The sequence below is a fragment of the Leucopleurus acutus genome, assembly GCF_964270905.1.
Source record: "Leucopleurus acutus genome assembly, chromosome: 5".
Taxonomy (NCBI): Eukaryota; Metazoa; Chordata; class Mammalia; order Artiodactyla; family Delphinidae; genus Leucopleurus; species Leucopleurus acutus.
The window spans coordinates 9,057,239-9,085,179 of record NC_139147.1 but is presented as its reverse complement, the minus strand read 5'-3'; the positions used below and the strand labels follow the sequence as shown (position 1 = coordinate 9,085,179).

The window sequence follows — 27,941 nt, the reverse complement described above, 5'->3', positions numbered from 1 at the left end:
CTGATTTATCCCTCCCCCCACCTTTCCCCTTTGGTAACCATCAGTTTGTTTTTGAAGTCTGAGTCTGTTTCTGTGTGTAATTAAGTTCATTTGTATCATTTTTTTTTTAAGATTCCACATATAAGTGATATCATATGATATTTGTCTTTGTCTGACTTACTTCATTAGTATGGTAATCTCTAGGTCCATCCATGTTGCTGAAAATGGTATTATTTCATTCTTTTTTTACAGCTGATATTCCATTGTATATATGTACCACATTTTTTTTATCCATTCCTTTGTCAGTGGACATTTAGGTTGCTTCCATTGTCTTGGCTATTGTAGCTAGTGCTTCAGTGAACATTTCAGTGCATGTATCTTTTCTTTTTTTTTTTTCTGGCCACGCTGTGTGGCATGCAGGATCTTAGTTCCCCGACCAGGGATCAAAACCGTGCCCCCTGCATTGGAGAGAACAGTCTTAACCACTAGACCTCCAGGGAAGTCCCCCACCCCCTTTTTTTTGCATGTGTCTTTTCGAATTATGCTTTTCTCTGGGTATATGCCCAAGAGTGGGATTGCTGGGTCATATGGGTCATATTTTTAGTTTTTTAAGGAACCTCCATACTGTTCTCCATAGTGGCTGTATCAATTTACATTCCCACCAACAGCGCAAGAGGGTTCCCTTTGCTCCACACCCTGTCCAGCATTTATTGTTTGTAGACTTTTTGATGATGGCCATTCTGACTGAGTTAATTTTGTACATGGCGTGAGGTGGGGCTCCAACTTCATTCTTTTGTGTGTGGAAATCCAGTCGTTTTGCGTGTGCAAAGCCATCTGTTGAAGAGACTGTCCTTTTGAAGGGTCTTGGAATCCCAATTAACTATAGAGAGATGGATTTAATTCTGGACTTTCATTTTTTTCATTGATTTATATGTTTATCCTTATGCCAATACCACACATTTTGATTATTGTAGCTTTGTAGTAAGTTTTGAAGTGGGGAAGTAAGAGTCCTTCAACTTTGTTGTTTTTTTTTAGAATTGTTCTGGATTCCTTGAAATTCTATATGAATTTTAGGATCAGCTTGTCAATTTCTGCAAAAAAGCCAAGTGGGATTTTGATAGGGATTGCATTGATTCTGTAGATCACTTTGGGGAGTATTGCCGTATTAACAGTATTGTCTTCTAATCGATGAACACAGAATGTCTTTCCATTTATTTAGGAACATGTATATTTTGAGGTAGGTAAAATTATAAACTTGGAAAGTGCAGTTCTTGAGCATTGAGGTATTCTGTGAAACAGGCTTTGTTTCAGTGTACCTGAAAAACTTTCAGAAATGTTTAATCATTTTAACCCAACCCAGGTTATTGAGTACAGTTGAATCTTTCTTTAAGGAACTTTGAAAGCATTAGCCATTCATTCTTTCAGTGGCCATCTGAGTGCCTAAAATGTGCCAGTAGGTGCCAGGGTGCAGCAGAGAGCAAAATTGACAAGACCGTGCCCTCATTCTGGTGGGGATGGGGGAAGCTGGATGATAAAATAGACGTGTTGTTAGGTGGTGATGAGTGCTGTGGGAACCGTGAAGAAGGGAAGGGAGGGTGAGGGTTGCTGAGACTATGCCGTTTGACCAAGCCCAGAGGCTCTGGTGTGTCTGAGGCCAGGGAGGTTGCCACAGAGCAGGCGAGGGATGGGGAGAGTGTAGGAAACGAGGCTGCAGAGGAAAGGGGTGGGGAGGACGTCTGATCGTGTCGGTCCTTTAAAGCTGGAGTCTGACAGTGGCCCCTGAGCTGGGGGCGGCTGCCCGGCAGAGTGCCACAACCTGGCTTCCCTCTTAGGTGCTAGAACCATTTCCAGCTGCTCTACTGGGTGGGGCCGGGCAGAAGCAGGGAGACCATTTAGGAGCTGTTGCTGTAACGAAGATGGGCCAGCAGGGACGTGTTTGGATTCTGAATGTACTTTGAAGGTGTTGCTAACAGGCTTTGTTCGCGGAGCGGATGTGGGATATAAGGGGAAAAGAGGAGTTCAGCATGACTTGCAGGTTTCTGCAAGGTTTTTGGCTTGAGAAGCTGAAAGGATGTGATAGGGAGGCTGGGCAGGGAGACCAGGGGCTCCCGTTGGAAGGTGTTAGTTTTTTTTTTTTTTGCGGTACGTGGGCCTCACACTGCCACGGTCTCTCCTGTTGCGGAGCACAGGCTCTGTACGCGCAGGCTCAGTGGCCATGGCTCACGGGCCCAGCCGCTCCGCGGCACGTTAGGATCCCCCAGACCGGGGCACGAACCCGCGTCCCCTGCATCGGCAGGCGGACTCCCAACCACTGCGCCACGAGGGAAGCCCAAAGATGTTAGTTTAAGCGTCTGGAAGATGTTCCAGTGTGATGTCCATGGGCTGTGGGATATGAGTTGTATTGGATAAGAGTTTTAAAAAGACAACTTTTTGTTGTCAGCCAATTCCATGTAACCCCGCTCCTGTGTCCTCTTTGCGCCAGCTTCCTGTCCTCTGCTGCAATGATTAGGTAATGAGGATGAGTGGCCCCCTTGATGAATTTGCAAGATGTCGGTGGGATGAGGGCGACACCGTCGTCTGTCCCTCCCCCAGCCTTGCCGATGACATCCGTAGAGAGCGCACTGTGCTGAGGACCTGGTGTGCATCCTTGTATAGACTTACAGCATGTCTTGAGATTGGACCCAGACTAAGCAACTTGTGCAAGATCATAGCCGGCAAATAGCAGAGGGAGGACCCAGACCCCGTCTGCCGGCCTCCAACACGGTGCTCTGGAGCAGGGCCCCCAGCTATTTTCATGTCAGTATCTGTGGCTCACGTAAGGGGTCAGGGATGCACCTCTTTGCTTTCTTCATTAGCCAAACGAGGCAGATCCGATTATTAGCCCCATTTTACTGGTGAAGCCCCCTGTCATATGGCTGCTCAGTGGTTGTTAGGGGTTGAATTGTGTCCTCCAAAATAGACCTGTCGTAACCCCCAGTATCTCAGAGTGTGGCCTTATTTGGAGATCTGATCTTTACAGAGCCTGTCCAGTTAAGACGAGGTCATTATCCAGGATGACTGTGTCCTTATAAAAGGGGGAAATTTGGACCCAGACACAGACATGCAGAGAGGGAAGACGCCATGAGAGAATGAAGGCAGAGATCCGGGGGATGCAGTTAAAAGCCAAGGAATGCCAAGATTGCCAGCCAACTGCCGGAGGATAGAAGAGCAGCCTGGAGCAGATTGTCCCTCACAGCCTCAGAAGGAGCCGGCCCTGCCGACAGCTTCATCTCAGGCTCCTGGCCTCCATTTCTGTTGTTGTAGGCCTCCCTGCGGGTGGTGCTTTGTTACAGAAACCCTGGCAAACTGATACAGTGGTAGAACCACTGTATACCGAAGACTTAGGTGCTTGGGACCCAGCACTGAATACACGGTTCCTGCTCTCATGGAACCTAAGGCTTTGCTGGTAGCAGACAAACAGCGAAAAAATACGTGCCGTTGGGGGCTGAATGCTAAGAGGAGAAGTTAACGAGGAGAGCTGGTAGCGAGGAAGGAGGATGGGATGCTAGTTCAGGCAGAGACGGCTCTCTGATAATGTGACATTGGAGATTTGAGCAGGGGCCCGGATGCGTCGAGCTAGCTGGTGGGGAGGCCATCTGGGGCACCGGCCTGAGTCCAGGATCCAGCAGGAGGCGGGCGTGGCTGGAGAGGAGAGGTGATAGGGGTTGAGGGAGGAGAGGTAGCCAGGGCAGTCCACCGGGCTTTGTCCTGCGATGGAGGGACGCCACTGAGCTTCCAGGAAGGCTTTGAGCAAGGTGACCCATCGCTGCCTTTCTCCGTAGAGGAATCCCTCCGGCTGATGCATGGGGAATGAGCCTGATCACGGGAGCCTGCGGGTGGGAGTGGGCAGCCTCGGCACCCGCATCAGAGTTACTGGATGTGGAGGGTTTGGGAAGGTGCTGGAGAGAGCGAGCCTTGATCAGCTTAGCGATCACTTACTTCTGGGAGACTCGTGACTTCTGCATTCAAGGGTACCTGATAGGAGTTGATGTGAATAAAAAATTTTCTTAAGGCTTTTGTGATGCTTAGACTTCTTGGACTCTTGTGTGGACACACAAATTCAGTGAGTGAATTAGTGACGAATTAGTAAAAAATGCAAGCAGAAACAATATCGTGGTGTGCAAAGTTAGGTGCAGTTGTGTTCTAATTAAGGTGGACGATTGCAAGTTATAAAACACAAACCGTATACTCAACAGCAGAAGTGTATCTGGCTCAACTTGACAAGAGAAAACTGAACTCCAAGAGGTCTTGGTTTGTCGGACTATAGACAGGTTCTAATTGTATTATTTCTAAAACTTGCTAAACTTTCAGTATCATGTTTAGAATCTTTCTGTATTATGGAAAAGTTTATCTTTTATAGTTTTATGTGTATCAACCTGAACAGGGTAATTTTTGCTTCGTTGTTTATCTGAGACTTCAAGCTGTCACCTTTCACGGATCATTTTTAGATAAATTTTAATCAAGGGCATTTGAGCCCTGTGAACCCAACCACTGTACCAAGCCTGGGGTAGAACTTGGATTATGGAAATGAAGGATAGTTTATTTAAACTCTGTACATTTAAAAAACCTTAGCACTGAAGCTTCTTTAAAAATAAAAAATCGTAATGGTTCTGAATGAACCACGTTTTTGGGGGGGGATTTTTTGCTGCTTTTATTCAGTATCCCACTATTTCACAAAATGGCCAGATAGCAGGTGACGTGCATGAGTAGCAAGGGAAATAGGTCTTGGGTATTGTTAAGTGTTTCATCTTCTAAAGACTTAACGCTGAACGACAAGCACCTGCTTTTTTTTTTTTTTTTTGCGGTATGCGGGCCTCTCACTGTTGTGGCCTCTCCCGTTGTGGAGCACAGGCTCCGGACGCGCAGGCTCAGTGGCCATGGCTCACCGGCCCAGCCGCCATGGCTCACCAGCCCAGCCGCTCCACGGCATGTGGGATCTTCCCGGACCGGGGCACGAACCTGTGTCCCCTGCATCGGCAGGCGGACTCTCAACCACTGCGCCACCAGGGAAGCCCGCACCTGCTTTTTAAAGCGGAGCTTCCTTGTTGTGGCATGATGGGAAGAAGGTGGCCGGAGCTCGGAGACCAGGTGAACTGTTCTGGCTCTTTACAGATCAGCTCCAAGACCTCGTCTACCTAAACACTTGATGAGTCTCACCTGGATCCTGACGTTTACCCGCGCCCTGATAACTGCTTCTCTGTTAAATAGCATTAGTTCAGATAAAGCCTCTTTGGTTTGGGGTCTTTGTTAGTTTGCTAGGGCTGCCATAACAAAATACCACAGACTGGGTGGCTGCAAGGACAGAACTTGATTTCCTCGAAGGTCTGGGGGCCGGACGTCCAAGATCAAGGTGTCGGCAGATTTGGTTTCTTCTGAGGCCTCTCTCCTTGGCTTGCCGACGGCTGCCTGTCGCTGTGTCCTCTTCTCCTTGTGTGTCTGTGTCCTAATCTCCTCTTCTTAGAAGGCCACCAGTCAGTCATATTGGACACCACCTATATGACCTCATTTTACCTTGGTCACCTCTTCAAGGACCCTGTCTCCAAATACATTCACATTCTGAGGTACCGGGGATCAGGGTTTCAACATACGAATCTTGGGGACACAGTTCAGCCCATAACAGGGTATGATAATGAACTGCAATTTGTCCCTCCACATATGAACTGTTTAAAAAAGTTCATTTCTGGTGGAAGCCCAGGTGGCTTTTCATCACGTGCCCATGGAAGAGTAGAGCGTTATTTATTTAATCTTTTTTTACTGCCCTGGAGCACTGTGGAGAACTTGAGCTCTTGTGTGTGTAGTAATACAGGATGTGCCCGGAACTTCCGAGTCCCTCAGGGCAGCCTCCCGGACTGCCTCAGTCCACTGGGGCTGCTGTGACAATACCACAGCCTGGGGGGCTTATCGACAACAGACATTTGTTTCTCACTGTTCTGGAGGCTGAAGCCAAGGTCAAGGTGTAGACAGATTCCGTGTCTAGTAAGGGCCCTCTTCCTCGTTCACATTGGCTGTCTTCGGTTGTGTCCTCACGTGGTGGAAGGGGCAGAGATCCCACTCTCGAGGGCTCCACCCTCATGACCTAATCACCTCCCAAAGGCCCACCTCCTAAGACCATCACACGGAGGGGACACAGACATCTAGACCATGACCCTGATGACTTGTGCCCCACGTGACTACACCTCAGCGGCTCTGCACCAGCTTCTTTGTGGGGCTCTTTGCGGGGTGTCTTTTAGGGGAGTCCAGCCCTCCAGGTTGGGCTTCCCCATCTGTCTCCCTGTGAGGACCCTCTCAGTCCTCCTCCCACTGAGACACAGTCAGAATTGCTGCCCGTGATCCCTGCTGGACCAGACTCTGCTTAGCAAGTGAGCTGGAGTCAGGCCATGAGCCCCTCTCAGCCCACGTGATGCCTGCTTCCATCTTGTCGACTCACTTTTGGGCCCCCATCTGGTAGAGAAATGGTGTCTCAGTTTAGGGCATTTATTTTAGTCATTTTCCAGCAACCTATTGCTGCTGTCTGGGGTGGTGACCTTGAGGGTAGAAGCTGTCAGATAAATGGGGTGTCAGGGTCATATTGGAAAGTCATGGGCGTAAATGCCTTCTGAGAAGAGACCAAACTTAAAGGATGTTGTTGGCAATTACTGACTCCTTTCACCTGTAAATAAAGTAGATCCCGCACCTCTGCCGGAGGTGGTGAGCACAGCGCCCACTTGTTTCTGGCAGTGTTCTGATCTTCTTGGCACTGGGACTTGAGAGATGCAGCTAATAGAACTCCCATTCCTAATGCGTGAAGGCTGCCCCATCCTGTGCCACTGTTCTATTATCCTTCTTTTTGTGGGTGATGCCCTAGGTGGCATCCTTGCTTCTTCCCCTACCCCAGGTTCTCCAGAAGGAGCTGAGAACTGGCAGGCGCTTTGCTGTTCAGTGTTGAGAGAATGGCCTCACCGTGAGCCACTCAGACACCATAAGGCTGACATGGTCCTTCTGGAAAAGTGCATTTCTTTTTGCTGAAGGGAGTCTGACAGGCTGCCAATAATTGATAGCTAGGATAATCTATTTATTTTGCATCTGAGCCAAGGATTTTTTCTTTTCTTTTCTTTTTTTTTTTTGCTGGTCTTCCTTTCAGATCTGCTGGAGGGATGGAAATAGTCCAGATTTGGACAGGTGAATTAGTCTTCCAGTAATCTTATGACAAAAGCTCATCTGAAAAAAAAAAAAAGGCTCATCTAGCAGAAGTGAGTTTATGGATAAGGAAAAGGGCTGTAGTTTCCTTGCGTGTTATAAACACTGTCAAAAAAGCTAAGAAACCAGAAATATCATGTCAGGACTGAACTGTGTCGTCCCCCCAACCCCCACCTCAGCCACCAAATGCATACATCAGAGCACCCCCTAGTGTGACTGTATCTGGAGATAGGTTTTCGGGAGGTAAGGTTAAATGAACTCATAAGCGTGAGGCCCTAATCCAGTAGGACTGTGGCCTTAGAAGAGCGAGCTCTCCCCTCCACATGAGGACACAGCGAGAAGGCACCATCTACAAACCAGGAGAACTGAGTCAGTCGGTACCTTGATCTGGGACTTCCAGTCTCCAGAATGGTGAGAAATACATTTCTGTTGTTTAAACCACCTAACCTGTGGTATTTTGTTACGGCAAACTAATACAGAAGGAAATAAGTTTAAGCTGGGCTATTTTTCAAAAAGGACGACTGATTGAACATGAACACCAATATACAAGCTTACATCTGAGCAGACATTCCCATTTAGTTATCTTTCTAAATGGTCTTCTCTTTTTTCCCTTTTTTTTACAATTTTGTTGTACAATAAACTACACATATATAAAGTGTATAATGGATGAGTTCTGATGTGTGGATATCCCTATGAAACCATCACCATATAAGATAATGAGTATGTATCCGTCACCCCCAGAAGTTTCTTCCTGGCCTTTGTGGTCCCTCCTCCCTCCCTCCCCTCTCTCCCCCATCCCCAGGCAACTGCTGATCTGCTTTCTATCATCATCGACTAGTTTGCATTTTCTAAAATTTTATATAAACAGACTCATACGGTATATACTCTTTTTTTTTTTTCCTGGTCTGCCTTCTTTTGCTCAGCCAAGCTATTCTGAGAGTCATCCAAGTTCTGTGTATTGATAGTTTTTGCCTTTTTACTACCGAGTAGGGTTTTGTGGATATACACCATTTATTTATCCATTTGCCTGTTAATGGACATCGAGTTGCTTCCAGTAGGTATATATTTAACTTTAAAAAACCGCCAAATTGGGCTTCCCTGGTGGCGCAGTGGTTGAGAGTCCGCCTGCTGATGCAGGGGACACGGGTTCGTGCCCCGGTCCGGGAAGATCCCACATGCCGCGGAGCGGCTGGGCCCGTGAGCCATGGCCGCTGAGCCTGCGTGTCCGGAGCCTGTGCTCCACAACGGGAGAGGCCACAGCAGTGAGAGGCCCGCGTACTGCAAAAAAAAAAAAAAAACCTGCCAAATTGTTTTCCAAAGTGTCATTTTACACCAGCAGTTACGAGGACTGCAGTTCTTCCGTATTCTTGCCAACACTTGGTATGGGCAGTCTTTTTTTTAAGTTGAAGTATAGTTGATTTCCAATATTTTATTAGTTTCAGTTGTACAGCATAGTGAGTCAGTATTTTTACAGATTATACTCCATTAAAAGTTATTACAGGATAATGGCTTTAATTCCCTGAACTGTACAATATATCATTGTTGCTTATCTATTTTATACATAATAGTTTGTATCTCTTAATCCCATACCCCTAATTTGCCCCTCACCCCTTTCCTCTTCCCTTTGGTAACCACTAGTTTGTTTTCTATATCTGTGAGTCTGTTTCTGTTTTAGGTATACATTCATTTGTATTTTGTTTAGATTCCACATATAAGTGATATCACAACACTTGTCTTTCTCTCTCTCTGACTTATCTCACTAAGAATAATATTCTGTAGGTCCATCCACATTGCTGAAAATGGCAGAAATTCATTCTTTTTTTCAGTTGAGTAATATTCCATTGTGTGTATATATGTGTATATATCACTGTGTGTATATCTTCTGTATCCACACCACATCTTCTGTATCCATTTGTCTGTTGATGGGCATTTAGGTTGCTTCCATGTCTTGGCTATTGTAGACAGTGCTGCTGTGAACATTGGGGTACATGTATCTTTTCAAATTAGTGTTTTCATTTTATCCAGCTATATACTCAGGAATAGAATTGCTGGATCATATGGTAACTCTGTTTTTAGTTTTAGTTTAGGGACCTCCACACTGTTTTCCATAGTGGCTGCACCAACTTACATTCCTACCAACAATGTATGAGGGTTCCCTTTTCTCCACATCCTAGCTAGCATTTATTTGTAAACTTTTTGATGATAGCCACTCTAACAGGTATGAGGTGATACCTCATTGTGGTTTTGATTTGAATTTCTCTAATAATTAGCCATGTTGAGCATCTTTTCATGTGCCTGTTAGCCATCTGTATGTTTTCTTTGGAAAAATGTCTGTTGAGGTCTCCTGCCTGTTTTTTTGATTGAGTTGTTTGTGGGTTTGTTTTTCTTTCTTTCTTTTTTTTTTTTTTTTTTGATATTGAGTTGTCTGAGCTCTTTGTATATTTTGGATATTAACCTCTTGTCAGTGATATCATTTCCAAACATTTTCTCCCATTCTGTAGGTTGTCTTTTTGTTTTGTTGATGGTTTCCTTTGCTGTACAAAAGCTTTTAAGTTTAATTACATCCCACTTGTTTATTTTTGCTTTTATTTCTTTTGCCTTAAGAGGCAGATCCAGAAAAATATTGGTATGATTTATGGCAGAGTGTTCTGCCTATGTTCTCTTCTAAGAGTTTTACAGTTTCAGGTCTTTACATTTAATCCATTTTGGTCTTTAATCCATTTTGAGTTTATTTTTGTATATAGTGTGAGGTAATATTCTAATCTCATTGTTTTACATGTGGCTGTGCAGTTTTCCCAGCAACACTTATTGAAGAGACTGTCTTTTCTCCATTGTATAGTCTTGCCTTCTTTGTCATAGATTAATTGACCATAGGTGTGTGGGTCTATTTCTTGGCCCTTTATTCTGTTCCATTGATCTGTGTGTCTGTTTTTGTGCCAGTACTATGCTGCTTTGATTACTGTAGCTTTGTAGTATAGTCTGAAGTCTGGGAGGGTGATTCCTCTAGCTTTGTTCTTTTTTTCTCAGGATTGCTCTGGCAATTCAGGGTCTTTGTGGTTCCATATGCATTTTAGGATTATTTGTTCTAGTTCTGTGAGAAATGTCCTGGGTAACTTGATAGGGATCACATTCAATCTGTAGATTGCTTTGGGTAGTATGGTCATTTTCACAGTATTAATTCTTCCAATCCAAGAGCACGTGGGTTCGATCCCTGGTCGGAGAACTAGATCCCATATGCATGCCACAACTAAGAGATCCTGCATGCCGCAACTAAAGATTCTGTATGCTGCAATGAAGATCTGGCCCAGCCGAAATAAATAAATACTAAAAAAAGAAAGTTCATGATCATTGTAAATTTTTGTTTTGTTTTGTTTTTTAAATTACTTTTTGGCTGCATTGGGTCTTCGTTGCTGCGCATGGGCTTTCTAGTTGCGGTGAGCGGGGGCTACTCTTCATTGCGGTGCATGGGCTTCTCATTGCAGTGGCTTCTCTTGTTGTGGAGCATGGGTTCTAGGCACGCGGGCTTCAGTAGTTGTGGTACATGGGCTCAGTAGTTGTGGCTCACGGGCCATAGAGCGCAGGCTCAGTAGTTGTGGCACACAGGCTTCATTGCTCCATGGCAGGTGGGATCTTCCCGGACCAGGGCTCGAACCTGTGTCCCCTGCATTGGCAGGTGGATTCTTAACCACTGCACCATCAGGGAAGCCCTGTAAATTTGTTTTAGTCCTATGGAAATACAGCACAAAGAGAGCTCTGAAAATCTGCACTGTTTCTTTGTATGTAATAGCAAAAAAAATTGGAAATGACCACCCTCAGTAGGGGAGTGGCAGTAGGATAAAACATGACACGACAGCATCCAACTGTAGTTACTAACTTGAAACTACATATGCAGCATCCAACTGTAGTTACTAACATGAAAGATGCTCACAGTAAAGTAAGGGGGCAAAAAAAGACAGGTCAAACCGTTCATGTATAGCGGTATTGTGTGTGTGTGTTTGTGTGTGTGCGTGTGTGTGTATGTGTTTATGTAAAAGAAGAAAGGAGTGAAAGGGGATTGTATAGGAGTGGACAAGATCTAGAAGCCCTTCGTTGTTGGCCTAGTTTGCTTCCAGTTTTCATAACTCTAAAGGAGGCTCTAATGAGCATCTTTCTGCCTGTGGCTATTTTTGTAAGGTATGTCTCCCGTGGTGGAGCTGCTATGTCAGTGAATGTAGAGTTAAATCTCTGGACACACAGCTTTATTTTGTGTGGACTTTATTTTGCTCCACTAATTAAATTGTCTGCACGGTGCCAGAGCCATGCCTTTCAGCTGCTGTGTTTACGTCTTTATCTGGCAGGAACGTGCTCTCCACCCCAGCCTAACCACTCTTCTATTCCAGAATTTTTCTACCATTCCCAGGCAGTCTTCTTCCAGATGAACTTCAGAATCATTTGCAAAGTTTTTTAAAACTCTTATGGGGCTTCCCTGGTGGCGCAGTGGTTGAGAGTCTGCCTGCCAATGCAGGGGACGTGGGTTCGTGCCCCGGTCCGGGAAGATCCCACATGCCGCGGAGCGCCTGGGCCTGTGAGCCATGGCCGCTGAGCCTGCGCGTCCAGAGCCTGTGCTCCGCAACGGGAGAGGCCACAACAGTGAGAGGCCCGCATACTGCAAAAAAAAAAAAAAAAAAAGCATTCACTTAGGTTCCTAAGCATTGAATTGTTCTTCTTATGTAAGTCCTTCTTGTGTCTTAAATATATTAGAATTTATACATGTATTTCTGCTGTTATCAGTGGGGTTATTTTCCACTATATGTTTTAACTGGTTGTTGCCACGCAGGAAACTATCAATTTATAGAATTTGGAAACCAGCCAACCTAGTGAATTTATTTCTAAGTTTTTCCAGCTAATTGTGTTGAGTTCTTTGGGTAGACAGGTGTACATATCATCAACCAGCCCTGAGTTTGTGTTTTTTCCCAGTGTTTTGTTAGCATTTTCTGGAATAAGGTTAAATGATAATGATACTATCAGTGTATCAGTAACACTAACGTTAGCTGCTGTAACAAAGAAGTCCAAAAATTCAGTGCCACCATAAGACTGAAGTTTCTCTCTCATGGATCAGTTCTGCATGCTGGTCCAGATTGGGCAGCTCTCTTCCATATGGTCATTCCAGAGACTCAAGCCAGGGACTCTGCCATCTTTAACACATGCCTTCCAGAGCTGCTCTATTCACTGCCGCTCTGTCCCACAGGAAGGAGGAAGAGCGTGTAGGTGCATGCTTAGACCTTAATGGCACATGTTACTTCCACTCATATCTTCAAGGGAGAAAAATATCGGCTGGTCCAGCAGCCCTGGCCCAGCTGTACCCTTTAGCACAGGAGGGGACTTGATTTAGGTGGGCGGTCCCCATCCCTGCTCCTACCTGGCGTGCACTAATCTTAATGGGAGTGCCTCAGCCCTGCAGATCCATCGTATTGCTTGTCTCATCAGGGATAAGCTTGTTCCTTATTTACTAACCTTAATAACTTCTTATCTTTATATGACAAGAAACATATGTCATTTCACTACCTCATCAGTTTGTAAGGTATTCATTGTGGTTTTCCCAAGCAGCACAGTTCAGCCTTACATTTTACTCACGTGCTTTTGGTGATTATTATCTGGCTTAAGCCAGATTCTCCCAGTGCCTGAGATATGTCTTGGAAGTAAATTTGTTGGAAGGTGTGCTGATTCAGATGTTGTGGGGTGAAGGAAGGAACACCGAGCTTGGGGGCAGAGCACCAGGGTTCATGGTCAGACTGACCACTTCTCAGTTTGGGGCAGACGTGCTGGTTGCCACCCACTCACCCCCCTCTTCCTTCTTGTCAAAAGAACCCAGGTATGTTTAGGGGTCAGGTGGTAAAGTGCTACAGGGTGGTAGCCCCCATCTTCCTGCCCCACTGGTGAACATTATTGTTTGAGGACTTAATCCTAGTCATTCTATTTTCCTATAGACACAGGCACATGACCTTGTCTGGCCATGAGATGTGGCCGGCTGGCTTCTGGAAAGGATTTCCTCTAATACAGAGAGACAAAAAAAGGAACAAACTTTTTTTTTTTTTACTGCTCTCTGTAGCCATGTGAGAATTTAATGCCTGATATGTGACAGATATCTGAGGTTATGGCAGGAAAAGACTGAAGATAAGTCAATTCACCGTTGGGAGCATATAAGCATGAAAAGGCTTGGGTTCTTTTAGGATGTCGTTGAGCGCTTGCATGAACCAAACGCAGAAGTAGGCTCCCCTAGACCGGGGTCTCTCAGCCTCGGCACCGTTGACCTTCTCCGATGGGGCTAGGGTGCTGTCCTGTGCATTGTAGGGTGCTTATCAGCGTCTTGGTCTCTGTCCCCCAGATGCCAGGAGCACCCCATCTCCCCTACTGTGACAGCCAGAAATGTCTCCAGACGTTGTCCAATGTCCCTTGGGGGAAAAATTACCCCAATTTGAGAACCACTGCTTTGGACTTCTGGTTGTGAGGTGGCAGATTTCTTCACTGAGACTTGTATAGTCAGATATCCTGTTCTTTACATCCAAAAGCTTCCTAACTGATCTGCAGCCTTGGACCATCCTTAACCCAGGGGGAGCCTGTTTCCTCTGCGAGCTGATGCAGGCACACTTGTTTCTTGACAATAGAGGGGTGTGTGTGCCCTTAAACCTGCAGCATGTCCTGTGCTGATCTGTGCCCTTGCCGTTGGCATTCCTGTGGTTCTCGCCGGAATCAGGCCTTTCTGGAGTAGCTGCCGATGATTTCCTGTCTCCCCATCTGCACAGGTTTCATCCAAAGTACAGAACTTCCTCATATTTCTGAGGAGATCGTGTTCTTCCAGCACCTGCTTTATGCCAGCCACACGTCTGCCTCTCGGTTCTGAGTGTCCCAGGCAGTTTTACAGCTGCTGGGGTTTGGAGAGGAGAGGCAGCGTTCCCGTTATTTTTCACACCTAGAATCCTCCAAAATCAGTGCCCTGTGACTCCTTTTACTGATAAAGACACCGAATGAAGCTCAGACTCTTCTGCGTACAGTGTTTCAGCCCAGCCAGCACCCCTGCAAAGCCCATGGGGCTGGGGGGTGGCACGTGGACATGAGGGAGGGCCGAGGACCGGCACTGCATTCAGCAAAGAATAAAGTCTGGAAACAGAAAGCGCTGGGAAGCATCACAGTAGCCCCTGAAGTTCCTACGTGGGAGACAGGGAACGTAGGTGTCAATGGTGAGAGCGAGTGACTTTTACAATCTAAATGTAATAAATTCAGAAGGGGGAGAAGAGCCATGTTTGAGCACGTGTGTTGTAGCCTGCCTTCTGTGAGGTAGCGAAGCGTTTGTTGTGATGTTTCAAGACGTGGTTTTCTGACCTAGCGTTAGATTCCTGAGTCGTGTTAGCCAGGAGCCTGGGATGGCCCCCGGTGCTATGTCTCACGTGCGTGCGCATGTGTGTGTACATGTGGGTACGTGTGTGTGATCCTGATGCCCTGTGGGGTAGAAGTGGAGTGAATACCCTGGATGCCTCTGCTCCCTTTAGAGTCTGACCTGCAGGACCAGCCTGTGAGTAGGTAGCGGCGAGTTTTCTTCGTGAGAAGCTGGGGCGTTGGCGCGGGCAGGAGCTTGTGACAGGCTGGACGGCTGGTGAGGGCCCGAGCCCGGCTCTGACCCAGGTCCGCCAGTCCGGAGCCTGTGCTCTTCATCCTGTTGCCCCTGCCGTTGCCTTCCTGATCTTTCTCAGGAGTTAGGCCAGCAAAGCATTCCCTCCGCAGCAGAGCCCGCCAGGTAAACTGATAAAAATGAGTTTCTGAAACTGCCGAGCTGAGGCCCAGGCCCAGGGCTCGATCAGGTGGTTCTTCCCGCAGATGGTTAGTTACTGCCACCCTGTGCCCCTCGGCCGAGGCCTGGCCTGGGGGCTGCTGCCCTCACCTCTCAACCATGATTTGTAAGGTCTCCAGGCGTGTAGATGCTCAGCCTTCAGTCGTCCTCCTACGCATGGTATTTGTTCAGAAAGTGCAAGTTAATATAAGCTACAACAATAAGGTAAAACTGATGCAAAAGAAATAATTTTTAGAAAATTAAAAGAAAACAATGTGTTCTAATGGGTCTCTGATGCAGGCAGTTGAGTGAGCCAGAGGCCCCAGTGCCCTGCTGGCAGCTTCAGTGCAAGCCGGGACTGTGGGACGCGGATGAGAGTTGACTAATTGGGTGCACGGCCCTGCAGGTTTGCTGTAAGCGTCGAACAGAAGGAAGCAGCACAGTGATTCTCCGGTCGGTGACCTTTTTGAGAAGGAAGCTCTTCCTTTACAAAGGAGTTGTACTGGTGTCATTCCCCCAGTTAAACCAAAGCTGGCCTCACTTTGAGAAGGAAGCTCTTCCTTTACAAAGGAGTTGTACCGGTGTCATTCCCCCAGTTAAACCAAAGCTGGCCTCACTGGCTACCTGTGGATCCCAGCTCCCCGAATCGGCTCTCAGGGGCCTTGACGAGGTGCCAGTCTCCCCACCTGTCTCCTTCCCTCCCTCGCCCCCCAAGCTGCTGCGGTGGCTCGGTCACTGCCATTTCCGGGAAGGCCCGATGTTCCCCGGTGTGGCCTACTTTAATATGGGAAGTCCTGGCCAGTTTGTTATTGCTCAGTGTCTGTTCTGTTCTTATTCTGTCGGAAGGGCAGAATTGCTGTTGCGGTCCTCTGGCAAGTATTAAATGAGTGTTCAAGCTTGTGCCAACTGGCCAGTCTTATTCACTGTTCAGCTTCCTTTTTGTGGCATGAAATGAACATCCTTATAAAGATGACTGACTTCCAGAAGGAAGACATGCCAGTACTTTACCATTTGCTTGATGAGAGCCATGCTTTTAAATTGGCTTCCTTACATCCTTTATAGACACGCATCAGGCATTCTGAGGTCAGTGCTATCACTGGGAGAGCAGGTCTGGGCTGTCTCTTCTGGGAACTTTTATCTATCTATCTATCTATTTATTTAATTTTTATTGGATTATAGTTGATTTACAATGTTGTGTTCGTTTCTGCTGTACAGCAAAGTGAATCAGTTATACATATATCCACTCTTTTTTATATTCTATTCCCATATAGGTCATTACAGAGTACTGAGTAGAGTTCCCTGTGCTATAAGTAGGTCTTTATTAGTTATCTGTTTTATATATAGTAGTGTGTATATGTTCTCTTCTGGGCACTTTTAAAGGAAACATTTAAAAATTCATTTTAAAGGCTAGAGCATTTTAAAATATAATTTAACTCCCCTCACCCATATTGTTAAATTACCCTAAAGTTTTTAAAATTGTGATAAAATACATATAACATAAAATTTATCATCTTAACCATTTTTAAGTGTATTAAGTTACTTTTTGAGTCCTCGGGCTACCCTTTTTGAATTTTTAATCATGTTTTTTACATAGAACCGTTCTAAATCATGCCGAGTCCTGGAGAATATCAGACTGTCAGACTGTATAATGTCAGAGTAAAACAAAGTGAAACGTAGACATTGCCTTGGGTGGAGTGAAGTGAGACACTTCCTGGTCTCTATTCGCGGAGCTCAGATGTGGTTCAAACTTTTTTTTTTAAGCTTACATTTTGTATTTTATTACTTTGTCCTAAGGTCAGTCTGCTAAGCCTATGAATACAATGAGGTTAAAAATATTGTAATTATATCTTAAGGAATACTTTTAAAATAGTATAGTGCCTGGGTGAAATAAATAAGGAAGTTTAATTTCCTGTCTAATCATATTTTTCCTTTCTGGTTAGCACATAAAAAAGTAATTTTGAAAGCATGGCTTCCTTGCCAATTCATCTGTTTCCCTGAGATATCTATTCTACAGTTGTAGAAGAACCTTTTTCTCTCTCTCTTTTTTTAAGTATACATCCTTTTCATTCAGAGTTAAAACAAACAAACAAAATATATATATAGGTATGTATATGTATATATGTGTGTATATATACATAATATTAAGCTTACTGGCCAGTCACTTTGGGTTTCTGTTTTCCTGAAAAACACAACCTGGAAATATTCCCTGAGCTTTTCTCGCTGGAGAAGGCTCTTGCCAAAGCGAAATGCCCAGATGGAGGCTGGAGACAGGAAGGCAGAGTCAGGGTGGCCTTCCCTGACCTGACCCGGGTCCAGTCATGGCAGGTCTTGAACAGCTGGGAGGGGCATGAGGAGGGAATCAGGCATTTTCAACCCCTAAAGGGTGCGACTCAGTTCAAGGGGGCTATTTTGCCAATTAAGGGTTAAAAACTCTCACTCAGGACAGGCTGGACCCAGTCCCTGTGTCCCTTCAGGATTGTTAAAAGGAGGCCCTTTGTTCTCTGGTCGGGAAACAGTTTTCAGTTTAGTCCAAGGTGTGGACGTCACTCGGGAATTCATGTTCCTTGCAGCTCAAAGCCAGTCCGGCAAGAGCAGTTGGGGGAACACAGCGTTCGTTTTTTTATTCTTTTTTGGTGGTAAAATATATGCAACATATGTTCAACTGTTTTAACTATTTTTGAGTGTACGGTTCAGTGGCGTGCAGCGTGTTTCATTGCTGTGCAGCCATCACCACCATTCATCTCCAGAACTTTTGCATCTTCCCGAGCTGGAAACTCACTCCCCATTTCCTCCTCCCCCAGCCCCCGGTCACACTGCTTTCCGTCTCTATGGATTGACTACTCTAGGGACCTCGTGTAAGTGGAATCATACAATATGTGTCTTTTTGTGTCTGGCTTATTTCACTTAGCACAGTGCTTTAAAGGTTCATCCAGGTTGTAGCACGTGTCAGAATTTCCTTCCTTTTTAAGGCTGAATAATATTCCTTTGTGCATATAGACCACATTTTGTTTATCCATTCATCCATGATGGGCACTTGGGTGGTTTCCACTATTTGCCTATTGTGAATAATGCTGCAGTGAACATGGGTGTGCAAATATCTGTTTGAGCCCCTGCTTTCAGTTCTTTTGGGTGTGTGCCCAGAAGTGGGATTTCTGGATCAAATGGTAATTTGGTAAACAAAGCAAATGTTTAACATTTTGAGGAGCACTGCGGTTGCACCATTTGACATTCCCACCAGCAGTGCACTGCACTCAGTTTTGAAACGTCCTAGGACAGGGCTGCTCTGAGTAGAGTGTCTTCTTTTTCAAAAGCAGTGGCGGCTGAGGGCATCAGGCTTGATCCCACCTCCCAGAGAGGATGCAGCAGAACCCCTCCAGGTTCCTATTGAGGAGTGTCTTTGGGAGCCTAAGGTGGGCTGGCGGCGCTGGGCACTTCACTCGTGCCCAGGCCTGATGGCTTGGGCGCTAGCGTTGACAGCCCACAGGTAGAAGAGCTTCTGAATCGAGGGTGTCTGCCTGAAGAAAGCCACCGGGCTGAACCAGCACACGGAGCTTTGACTATGTAGCAGCCAGATGGGGAATGAATCATATCTAACGACCTCATTCTCTTTTAAGTTTGCCCTAAAAACATGGAGCTGTTTCCCCCATGGCCGTGCTTTAGTCCTCAGTGAGACAGAGGAAAAGTCTCACGTAGGTAGAATTTGAGATGCTACTTAGTACTACTCAGGTAGAAGGTGTCTTTGAGTGGGACCCACACCCACTTCCTGTGTAAATTAAGTCACACTGGGGGAGGTGGCACCCTGTCTAGGGGAAGACTTTGTTTCCAAAAGTGCTTCCAGTCTACTACATGGAAAACCTTTTCACCCGGCAATTCTGATCTCCAGTCTTACCACATTTTTTTTTTTTTTTAAGATTTTTTTTAATGTGGACCATTTGTAAAGTATTGAATTTGTTAAAGCATTCCTTCTGTTCTGTGTTTTGGTGGTGTGGTTCTTTTTTTTTTTTTTTGGTTTTTTGGCTACGAGGCATGTGGGATCTTAGCTCCCCAACCAGGGATGGAACCCACACCCCCTGCACTGGAAGGCGAAGTTTTAACCAGTGGACCGCCCCAGGGAAGTCCCTCCGGTCTTACCACTCGCAAAACATTTCTTTAGAGTTTTTTCATTAAATATCCTTTTAAAATAATATTTTCTTTCCTTTTTAATCTTAAATATTAATGACTGTTTACCTTTTCCTTTGTTGCCTTAAAAAGAAATTTCAGGTTCTCCAACTCCACCTCTTATTATATGCAGATTTTTCTCCTTGTCTTCAGTGTCTCTTGGAAGTCTGATCATCTGTTGGGTCCGCAGTTGATTTCATCTCCAAATATACAACAGTTTGAGTTTTTCTTTTCTGATACAATGCATTCCTCAAACTTCCTTGTTAACACATCTAACTAGTGTCCTTGTCCGCTTTTGTGACAATAAAGGATATTATTGGTAAATGATTGGATTTCTGTCAGTTCTTTTAAAATGCAATGCATTTTGTCTCCATCTTTAAATCTGGTACTTAACAGTCAGCTTGTCATTATAATAAGAGGAGATGCTTGTTGATTGCTTGCTTTGTGGCAGGCCCTGAGCTAATTTCCTTAAGTGTGGTATGTCATGATGCTTGAAACTTCGTTAGGCACCATTATCCCTGTGAAACCGGAGCCCAGAAAGGTTAAGGGATTTACCCAACAGATGATGGAACTGGAATTCCAGGCTCTGACCCCCAAGCTCACGAGCTTAAACCAGGCATTATAATAGCCGCAGTCTTGTTTGCTTGTTTAACCTGCGTGTTGAAGCACATATTAAGTGCCAGGCTCTGTGGGAAGTGTGTTAACAAAATCACTATGACCCAGGCACCATTTTAGCCCCATTATTCGTGATGACAATGGTACAGAGGGGAATCAGTGTCATAGCTGCTCCAAGGAGCAGCCTTGCAAATCCTGTCCGGCCAAATCCTGACTGTAGGTTGGATGAAACCAGTTCATGATCTCTGGGTGTCTCTGCTCTACTCCTGAACCTGTGTGCTTTGATCTCACTTACCGATCTGATGGGTGAAAAGTATGGCATTTCATAGTAGTTTTTTTGTTTTGTTTTAAAATTTTAATTTTGTTTATTTTTGGCTGCATCGGGTCTTCCTTGCTGTGTGCGGGCTTTCTCTAGTTGTGGTGAGCGGGGGCTACTCTTCATTGCGGTGCGCGGGCTTCTCACTGCGGTGGCTTCTCTTGTTGCAGAGCACGGGCTCTAGTCGCACGGGCTTCAGTAGTTGTGGCACGCGGGCTCAGTAGTTATGGCACACGGGCTTAGTTGCTCCGCAGCATGTGGAATCTTCCTAGACCAGGGCTCGAACCCGTGTCCCCTGCATTGGCAGGTGGATTCTTAACTACTGCGCCACCAGGGAAGTCCCTCGTAGTAGTTTTAATTTGCATCTTTTAAAGCAGGAAGGATGAGCATCTTCTCATTTTTCTAAGTATTATCTGGTTATATCCTTTGTTCTTCTCTGCATTTTCAAATCAGACAGTGTTAGACCTGCGCGGTCTCCTAGGAGTTTTGACTCGCCCAGGAAACAAGAGTCGGAAGCCAATGCAAAACGCAAGAGGTTTATTGAAGGCCGGTGCACCGGGGTTCCTTAGTCCTCACGTGGGAGGTGGAAGAAGGAACCCTTTTGGGCGTGAATATGTCAGTTTTATAGGTTCCCACTTCCCCGTATGTAAATTATAGATTTGGTTGTGTTCTCCTGCTGATTGGTCCCGGCTTAGGCTCGGACCAGAGAGGGAACTTGTCCCCAGCTGCCTGATTGGTCTTTGACAGACACCTTTTTTACATTTTGTTATCTCCCTCCTTCTCCCCAGCTGCCTGATTGGTCTTTGACAGACACCTTTTTTACATTTTGTTATCTCCCTCCTTCTCGGAAGGGGGCCGGACATCCTGGAAATTCACCCATTGTCTAAGAAGCCCCTATTGTCTGGAGAGTTCTTAATCATTAGCTGGAACAATGTCCCTCGAGTCCCACAACAGCTTCCTTCATCTTCAGTGTACCTTTCCCTCAAGAGGCACTGACTCCCGGACTCAGATATGCTGTGTTGCTTGGATTAACATGGACAGCATACAATGAACAATCCATTCCACATGTCCTGGTCATGCCCTCAGATTTTGGTTATGTTTCTTATTCTAATTAAATTAAATGGGGTAACATTTAAATGAGAAAGAAATAGCAACCCGCCTTGTTCATTTGTAATGAATGGTTGTGGTTCCTTGTAATTCCATTTATATGGGAAGAAGTGTATTCATCAGAATAGGAAAGGTTATGCCATGGTAACAAACAGTCCCCAAGCTCAGTGATTTTTACAGTATTGTTGAATTCTGCCTCAGTGGGTCAGCGGGTGGTTTCTGCTCTCTTAATTTCTCAGGGACCCAAGCTGGGAGGGGCTCCAGTTCAACCTGTGTCTCCGTGATCTTAGAGGCCAGGAAAGAAAACCCACTGGCCTTTGAGTTGGCTTCTGAAGCCTGTACCAGGAGTGACACATCATTCCACTCAACTCACTGGCCAGAGTAAGTCACGGTGCCACGCCTACATTCAAAAGGGCAGAGAAATGGGATCCTGCTGCTGTACAGCCCCAGTGAGCCAAACACTTTTGGATCCCACGTGACCACCTTAGGAGCTGCAGCCCATCCTTTGCGCCTCAGTTAGCAAACGTCCTTAGACTATGCTGAGCAAAAGTGAGACGGTGACTTAAAAAGCAAGAGCTCGGGGCTTCCCTGGTGGCGCAGTGGTTGAGAGTCCGCCTGCCGATGCAGGGGACACGGGTTCGTGCCCCGGTGCAGGAAGATCCCACATGCAGCGGAGCGGCTGGGCCCGTGAGCCATGGTCACTGAGCCTGCGCGTCCGGAGCCTGTGCTCTGCAACGGGAGAGGCCACAACAGTGAGAGGCCCGCGTACCGCACAAAAAAAACAACAAAAAGCAAGAGCTCTGCCTGACAAACATAACAGGTGAGGACAGAGCTTAGTTCTCCTCTGAGGTCATGGAGAAAGCCCACAGCTGCAGTATCGCTAAGCCAGTGAGCCACAGACATGGTTTCCTAAAAGCTGTGTCGTCAGGACTGGCCAGCTGATACTTGTTGAAACTGGGTGATGAGTACTTTGCTGTTCTACCTGCTTTTCTGTATGTTTGAAAATGTCCATAATAAAACGCACTCTTTCCTGTGCATTTCCCACAGTCGTTTCCTCTCTTCCTCGGCACCTCAGTTCTTACCCACATGTGTTTCCAGGTCACCTCCTCAATTTTTCTTTTTGACACGAGCACATTAAAAAAATTATTTTGTTGGCTTGCCCTTTGTTTTAAGCTATCAGACTCTTACAAATAATAGTATAAAGTATTTCTTGACGACCTCTAGGTATAGCTGGTTTTTTAGTTGTAGTTTTATTGAATTTGAGAGTTCAATTAGACCACATGCTTCTGATGGAAAATATTATTTTGCTTCTTGTCCTTTTATCTCCTCCATAACCTCATTATGCAGGATCCCATTTCTCTGCCCCTTTAAACATAGGCGTGGCACCGTGACTTACTCTGGCCAGGGAGATGAATGGAATAATGTGTCCCTTCTGGCACCGGCTTTAGAAGTCAACTCAAAGCCCAGTGGGTTTTCTTTCCCGGCCTCTAAGATCACGGAGACCCCTCCATGAGCTGAAACCCCTCCTAGCCTGGGTCCCTGAGAAGTTACAGAGAGCGGTGTATGTTTTAGAGGGGGATCATTTTCTTCGCTCCTAGGAAGAAAGCTGTCATGGCCCTAAGACCACATGGTCCGGGGGCAGCGGTTCTGACACACGTCCTGTGACGGTCTTGTGGGATGCCTGCCTTGTAGGAGGCAGGTTCAGAGGGCCGAGAACAGCAGACGAGGAAGATCTTGGGTGCGGACCCAAGTAGCTCACCACTGAGCTCAGCCCTGAAGCTCATGGTCACAGCACGCGAGTCGGTGACATGGGCACTTGGAACCGGGTGGAGCACAAATAAACGTGTTCCCCGCCTAGAGTTGGGGACCATTCTGCCTCGGCGAGTTGGGTGCACAGCTGAGTCTCCCATGAGGAAAATGTTCAGGCAGAGCCTGCACGAGGCGGGCAGGAGCCACAGGTGGACCTGTGCTCTTAGGAAGCTTGAAGCTGAAGCATTAATACATGGAGCAGGTGAATCGGGCAGGAGTCGCACCGTGGAGGCCTTTGAACAGCTTTTTAAGAAGCGTGGACTTTACCCTGTCGGCTTTCAGTAAATATTTGTATGGATTGTTTCACTGCAATGACAGACACTTGGTATAGAAGATTGAGTCGTGAGGACCCACCCAGTGCTCTGCGTGTGGTCGCTCGATGCCATGAAGAACGGTGTTGACCTACTCCCGACAGGGAGGTGCCCTGTTAGCAAGAAATCCGCCGACCGTGTTTCTCAGACGCGGCCAATGCCCAGGGATACTTTAGCGCAGGCCAGGCCTGTGTCCTGCTGGAGGAGGCCCAGCTCGGGGACTGTCATTCCATGTCAACAGGGATCTGACTCCCTCCTGGGGAACTGAATGGTGAGGACGCAGGAGTCATGGCCTATAGGTGTGTCCCAGACACTCAGGGCCACCTGGCTGTGCAGCCAGGCTGGGATAATGATGGGGAAATCCAGGGCTTCCGTGGCACACAAACGAGGGGTTTTCTTGGGGACGGGAGGTCTGTGTTCTGCTTAGTCTCGTGTGTAGACTAGAGGCTTCCCCAGACAGAAGCACACGGTTCCATCAGAAACTGGCCTGACAGGGACAGCGTCCCTTTGAAGGGATGCAGGGTTTCCCTTCACTGCTGGGGGCTTCCCGGCCCCGTGTCCCTGATGCTGGCTCGTGGCCTCCCTCCCCAAGCCCTCCCGCGCAGTCCCTCTGTTCTCCTGTCCTGTCACGTCCCACCTCTTACAGCCACACCGGGGCCTGCGGGTGTCTTCCTGGCCTCGGCAGATGTCCTCTCCACAGTCAGTGTCACTGCTTTCGTCCTTATGTGCTTTTCCTCTTGTTTTCCAGGCTCTCCAGAGTAACCTGAGGTATTCCTTGCTGCCAAGACGGCTCATCATCAGCAAGAGATTAGCTCAGTGCCTGCATCCTGCTTTGCCCAGCGGTGTGCACTTAAAAGCCCTAGAAACCTATGAAATTATCTTTAAAATTGTGGGGACCAAATGGCTGGCCAAGGATTTGTTCCTATACAGGTACGATAGCATCCCCACCGTTTTACTTTTTTATTACCCAAGTAATCCATATTTCAGTTCACAAGATGAGAAAACGATAAACAAAAAAATACAGAGGGGTGTGTCAGTTCACCACAAAGCCATCACAGAGGTCACCAGGGCTCACCTTCTGGAGTATGTCCTCCCTGACTTTTCTCTAAGTCGGAGTGTAACGTGCATACTGCCTACCGCCTGCTCTGGGCCAGCAGTTCATGGTGACCGTCTCCTGACAAGCGAGCACCTCCACCACCAGTGTGGATGGCTGGCTGCTTCTGAAAACCCCCTTGGGCTGCCCAGTCGCTTGGAGCTTCTGAGCACGTGTCTCATTTTCCCTCCCCTCCCTTTTTCTGTCCCGAAGCTGTGGGTTGTTCCCTCTTCTGGCGCATGCAGCCATGTCGGTGAGGCCCGTGCTGCTTGGCCTGTACGAGAAGTACTTTCTCCCGCTGCAGAAGCTGCTCCTGCCAAGCCTCCAGGCCTTCATCATCGGCCTGCTGCCCGGCCTGGAAGAGGGCTCGGAGATCTACGACAGGTGGGTCTCATCCAGAGCTGACGGCTGTGCCCATCCAGGTGGGCCGCCCATGCGGTTTGTATTTTATTTCACTGCTGTATAAGAAACAGGGACAGTGGGACTTCCCTGGTGATGCAGTGGTTAAGAATCCGCCTGCCAATGCAGGGGACATGGGTTCAAACCCTGGTCTGGGAAGATCCCACATGCCGCGGAGCAGCTAAGCCCGCGCGCCACAGCTACTGAGCCTGCGCTCTAGAGCCCGCGAGCCACAACTACTGAGCCCACGTGCCACAACTACTGAAGCCCGCGCGCCTAGAGCCGTGCTCTGCAACAAGAGAAGCCACCGCAGTGAGAAGCCCGTTTACCACGATGAAGAGTAGCCCCTGCTCGCTGCAACTAGAGAAAAGCCTATACGCAGCAACGAAGACCCAACGCAGCCAAAAATAAATAAATAAATAAAAATTTAAAAAAAGGAAACGGGGACAGAAGCGCAGAGACCCATGAAGCAGGGCGGGTTGATGTTTACACTTCTGTGGTGGTCTCCGCCTGATGAAATACCGTGTGTGCCTGGGAATTACCTCACTTCCAGGTGAGGCTCAGAAGGTAAGAAAGTTTCCTGGAGTCGCAGTCAGTGGGCAGCAGAGATGGGCTTCTACTCCCCATGTGTCACATTCTGAAGTCCTCCTCCCTCCTGTTATACGAGGCAGCTTCCAAATGAAAAAGCAAGGCCACGTTTCATTGATGGATAAGCTCAAAAAGGGGTGAGGCTAAGCAGAATAGCTTTTGACAAGTTTCAGAAGCACCTTGGAGAAATTTGTCCAACTCATGCGCATAAAAGTTCGTGCAGTGGTGTTTGTTTGTTTTGGTCATTGCTTAGGAACAGGAGAGGGGAGAGAGGCTGTATCCATTCAGATTGAGTATACAGAGTGTCCTGTTTTTCTGGAGAATCATGATGTGAGAACTCACTTCCAGCGTATTAACTATTCTGAGTGATTGCTGCAGTGATTAACTTCTGTTCATAGGACCCATTTTCAGAGCCCACGTACAGCCTGACTGGGAGGTTTAGAAACCTGTGTGCTTGCAAGAGTTTCCATTTGATTACACAAGAAACTGCTCGAATTTTCCCCATGCCAGAGGCTCCGGCCATGCCACCTTGGCCTATTTGGTGTCGGCAGTGACTGGAGGGTGCAGGGGGTGTGGAGTGGAATCTCACAGTCAATCCAAATAATCAGAATGGTTTGTGGGACAGTCGCTGGTGACCAAGGGTGCATTAAAGTCACAGGCATCTGTGCTGGGATTGGATGTGCATTTGACCGTTGGGAGCTTTCACACAGAGCAGGTGGTGGCCATCCACTTCCCAGTGGGGAATCCACCTCGGCGGTGCACTGAGTCACTAGCATCCACTTCCCTAGGAGGCAGGGCCTGTCTCACTGCTGTTTTAAACCTTGGGGAATCCACGTCGGCGGTGCACTGAGTCACTAGCATCCACTTCCCTAGGAGGCAGGGCCTGTCTCATTGCTGTTTTAAACCTTGGGGAATCCACCTCGGCGGTGCACTGAGTCACTAGCATCCACTTCCCTAGGAGGCAGGGCCTGTCTCATTGCTGTTTTAAACCTCGCACCATGCCCTGAGGGGCTGGGTAGGTGTGTGCGTAAGGGAACAGTCAGGGTCATATGGGGTCAACAAGAGGACCTTTACCAGACTCTGTTTCTTGACTCTTAGTCTCAGGCTCTTTCTAGAGTTCTGATCCATTCACGTTTTCCTAACAGATGTGTGTATATAAATGCTTTTTTCCCATCATCTGAAGATGAACACTTCAGCTCCCAAAGCATATTGCAGTTTTTTTAATCTGTAAGAGTGAATCACACCAGGAGCATGTCAGTAGTTGGGGTGTTGTCATGTGTTCTCCTAGTTGATAAACAAATGTTCATTTGAACAGTCGCTAAAGTTGCTTAACACGGGTGTTTTCTCCCAACATTGTGATCTCTTGACGTTGAACCAAGAGCTGAGTGAAGCTGCGTGAACGACTGAGTAGAGGCAGGTGTGACAGAAAGCCAAGCCCGGCGACTGCAGCCCTCAGAGGTAGGAGTGACTGGCCTTCCGAGGTGGAGGCTGGTCTAGGGTTGTGTGGTCTCAGAGCACGGCAGTCGGGTGACCGCACGTATCCGTGTCAGTTTGAGAGAGTTCAGCAACGACTCTTCCCCAACGTGCATAGGAATTGAGTCAGACACCCTCGACCCCAGCAAATACTCTGCAGAGACAGGAAGGGGGGGGTCTGGGTGTGGGGGGTCGCGATGTCCAAGGTGATGGAAAAGGCTAAGGGGTGAGTGAGTGAGTTTGGGGCTGGTGAGGACGGGTGACTCAGGGGTCTTGTGGAGGCGGAGACAGTTCCTGGTCTGTTCTTGTCAGTGAACCATAAGGGAATGGAAATTTTGGCCAGTGTTAGGACTCGTTATTCCCCCTGGCTTTCTAATAACCCTTTGATGTCTGCAGATCACTCCTGGCCAGAATTCCTTTTTTAAAGTGCCCAAGAAGTAGCCACACAGTTTGCTGTGTTTTGCTGTACGGAGAAAACAGGATTAGTGGTATTGGGGGCGGGAGAATACTCCACTCCTGTTCTGAGAAGACGGAGGAGAGGTGGAGGTTTCCAATGGTTGGAAAGCCAGCAAAACCCGGCTCCCCAGAGATGTGCCTTTAAATCAGTGGCTCTCAGCCCCGGGGTGGTTTCTGTCCCCCAGGGGACACTTGGCAATATCTGGGGACACTTCTGGTTGTTACACCTGGGGCGGGGAGGGTGCTACCGGCATCTAGCGGGTGGAGGCAGGGGGTGCAGCTGAACTTCCCACAGTGCACACGATTGCCTCCACAGCACAGGAGCGTCTAGCCCCAGGGGGCCACAGCGTAGAGGTTGAGAAAGCCCGATTTAGATAGTAGTTGAAAAATATTTATTGACCTTTCTTTTGGCTGACTCCAGGCACCATGATGATGAGCTCTGCTGGGTCTAGAGCTTTCCCCCCCTTCTTTGACATATATCCGACTATGGTGGTGCAGAGCGCTGTTGTCACTGCCCTGCTTGTTCAGATGGTCACACCCCGCGCTGTTCGGTCTTGGGACAGCTCGGCTTTCCACGAGGGTCCATTCGGCAAGTGACTGCAAGGCCAGAGTCGTGCA

The 27,941-nt window shown here is 47.2% G+C and overlaps 1 protein-coding gene across 4 annotated transcripts in view; it reads left to right on the top strand.

Annotated features, from left to right (window-relative positions):
• Positions 1-27,941, top strand: part of DOP1B (DOP1 leucine zipper like protein B) — a gene marked incomplete at its 5' end in the record, with an annotated part of 102,923 nt that overhangs the window by 3,000 nt on the left and 71,982 nt on the right. For all 4 annotated transcript variants that reach the window (XM_082838990.1, XM_082838987.1, XM_082838989.1 and 1 more), the window contains 2 exons: positions 24,063-24,244; positions 24,621-24,791. In XM_082838990.1, coding sequence (XP_082695116.1) covers positions 24,063-24,244; positions 24,621-24,791 — 353 coding nt within the window. The remainder of the gene's footprint in view (positions 1-24,062; positions 24,245-24,620; positions 24,792-27,941) is intronic.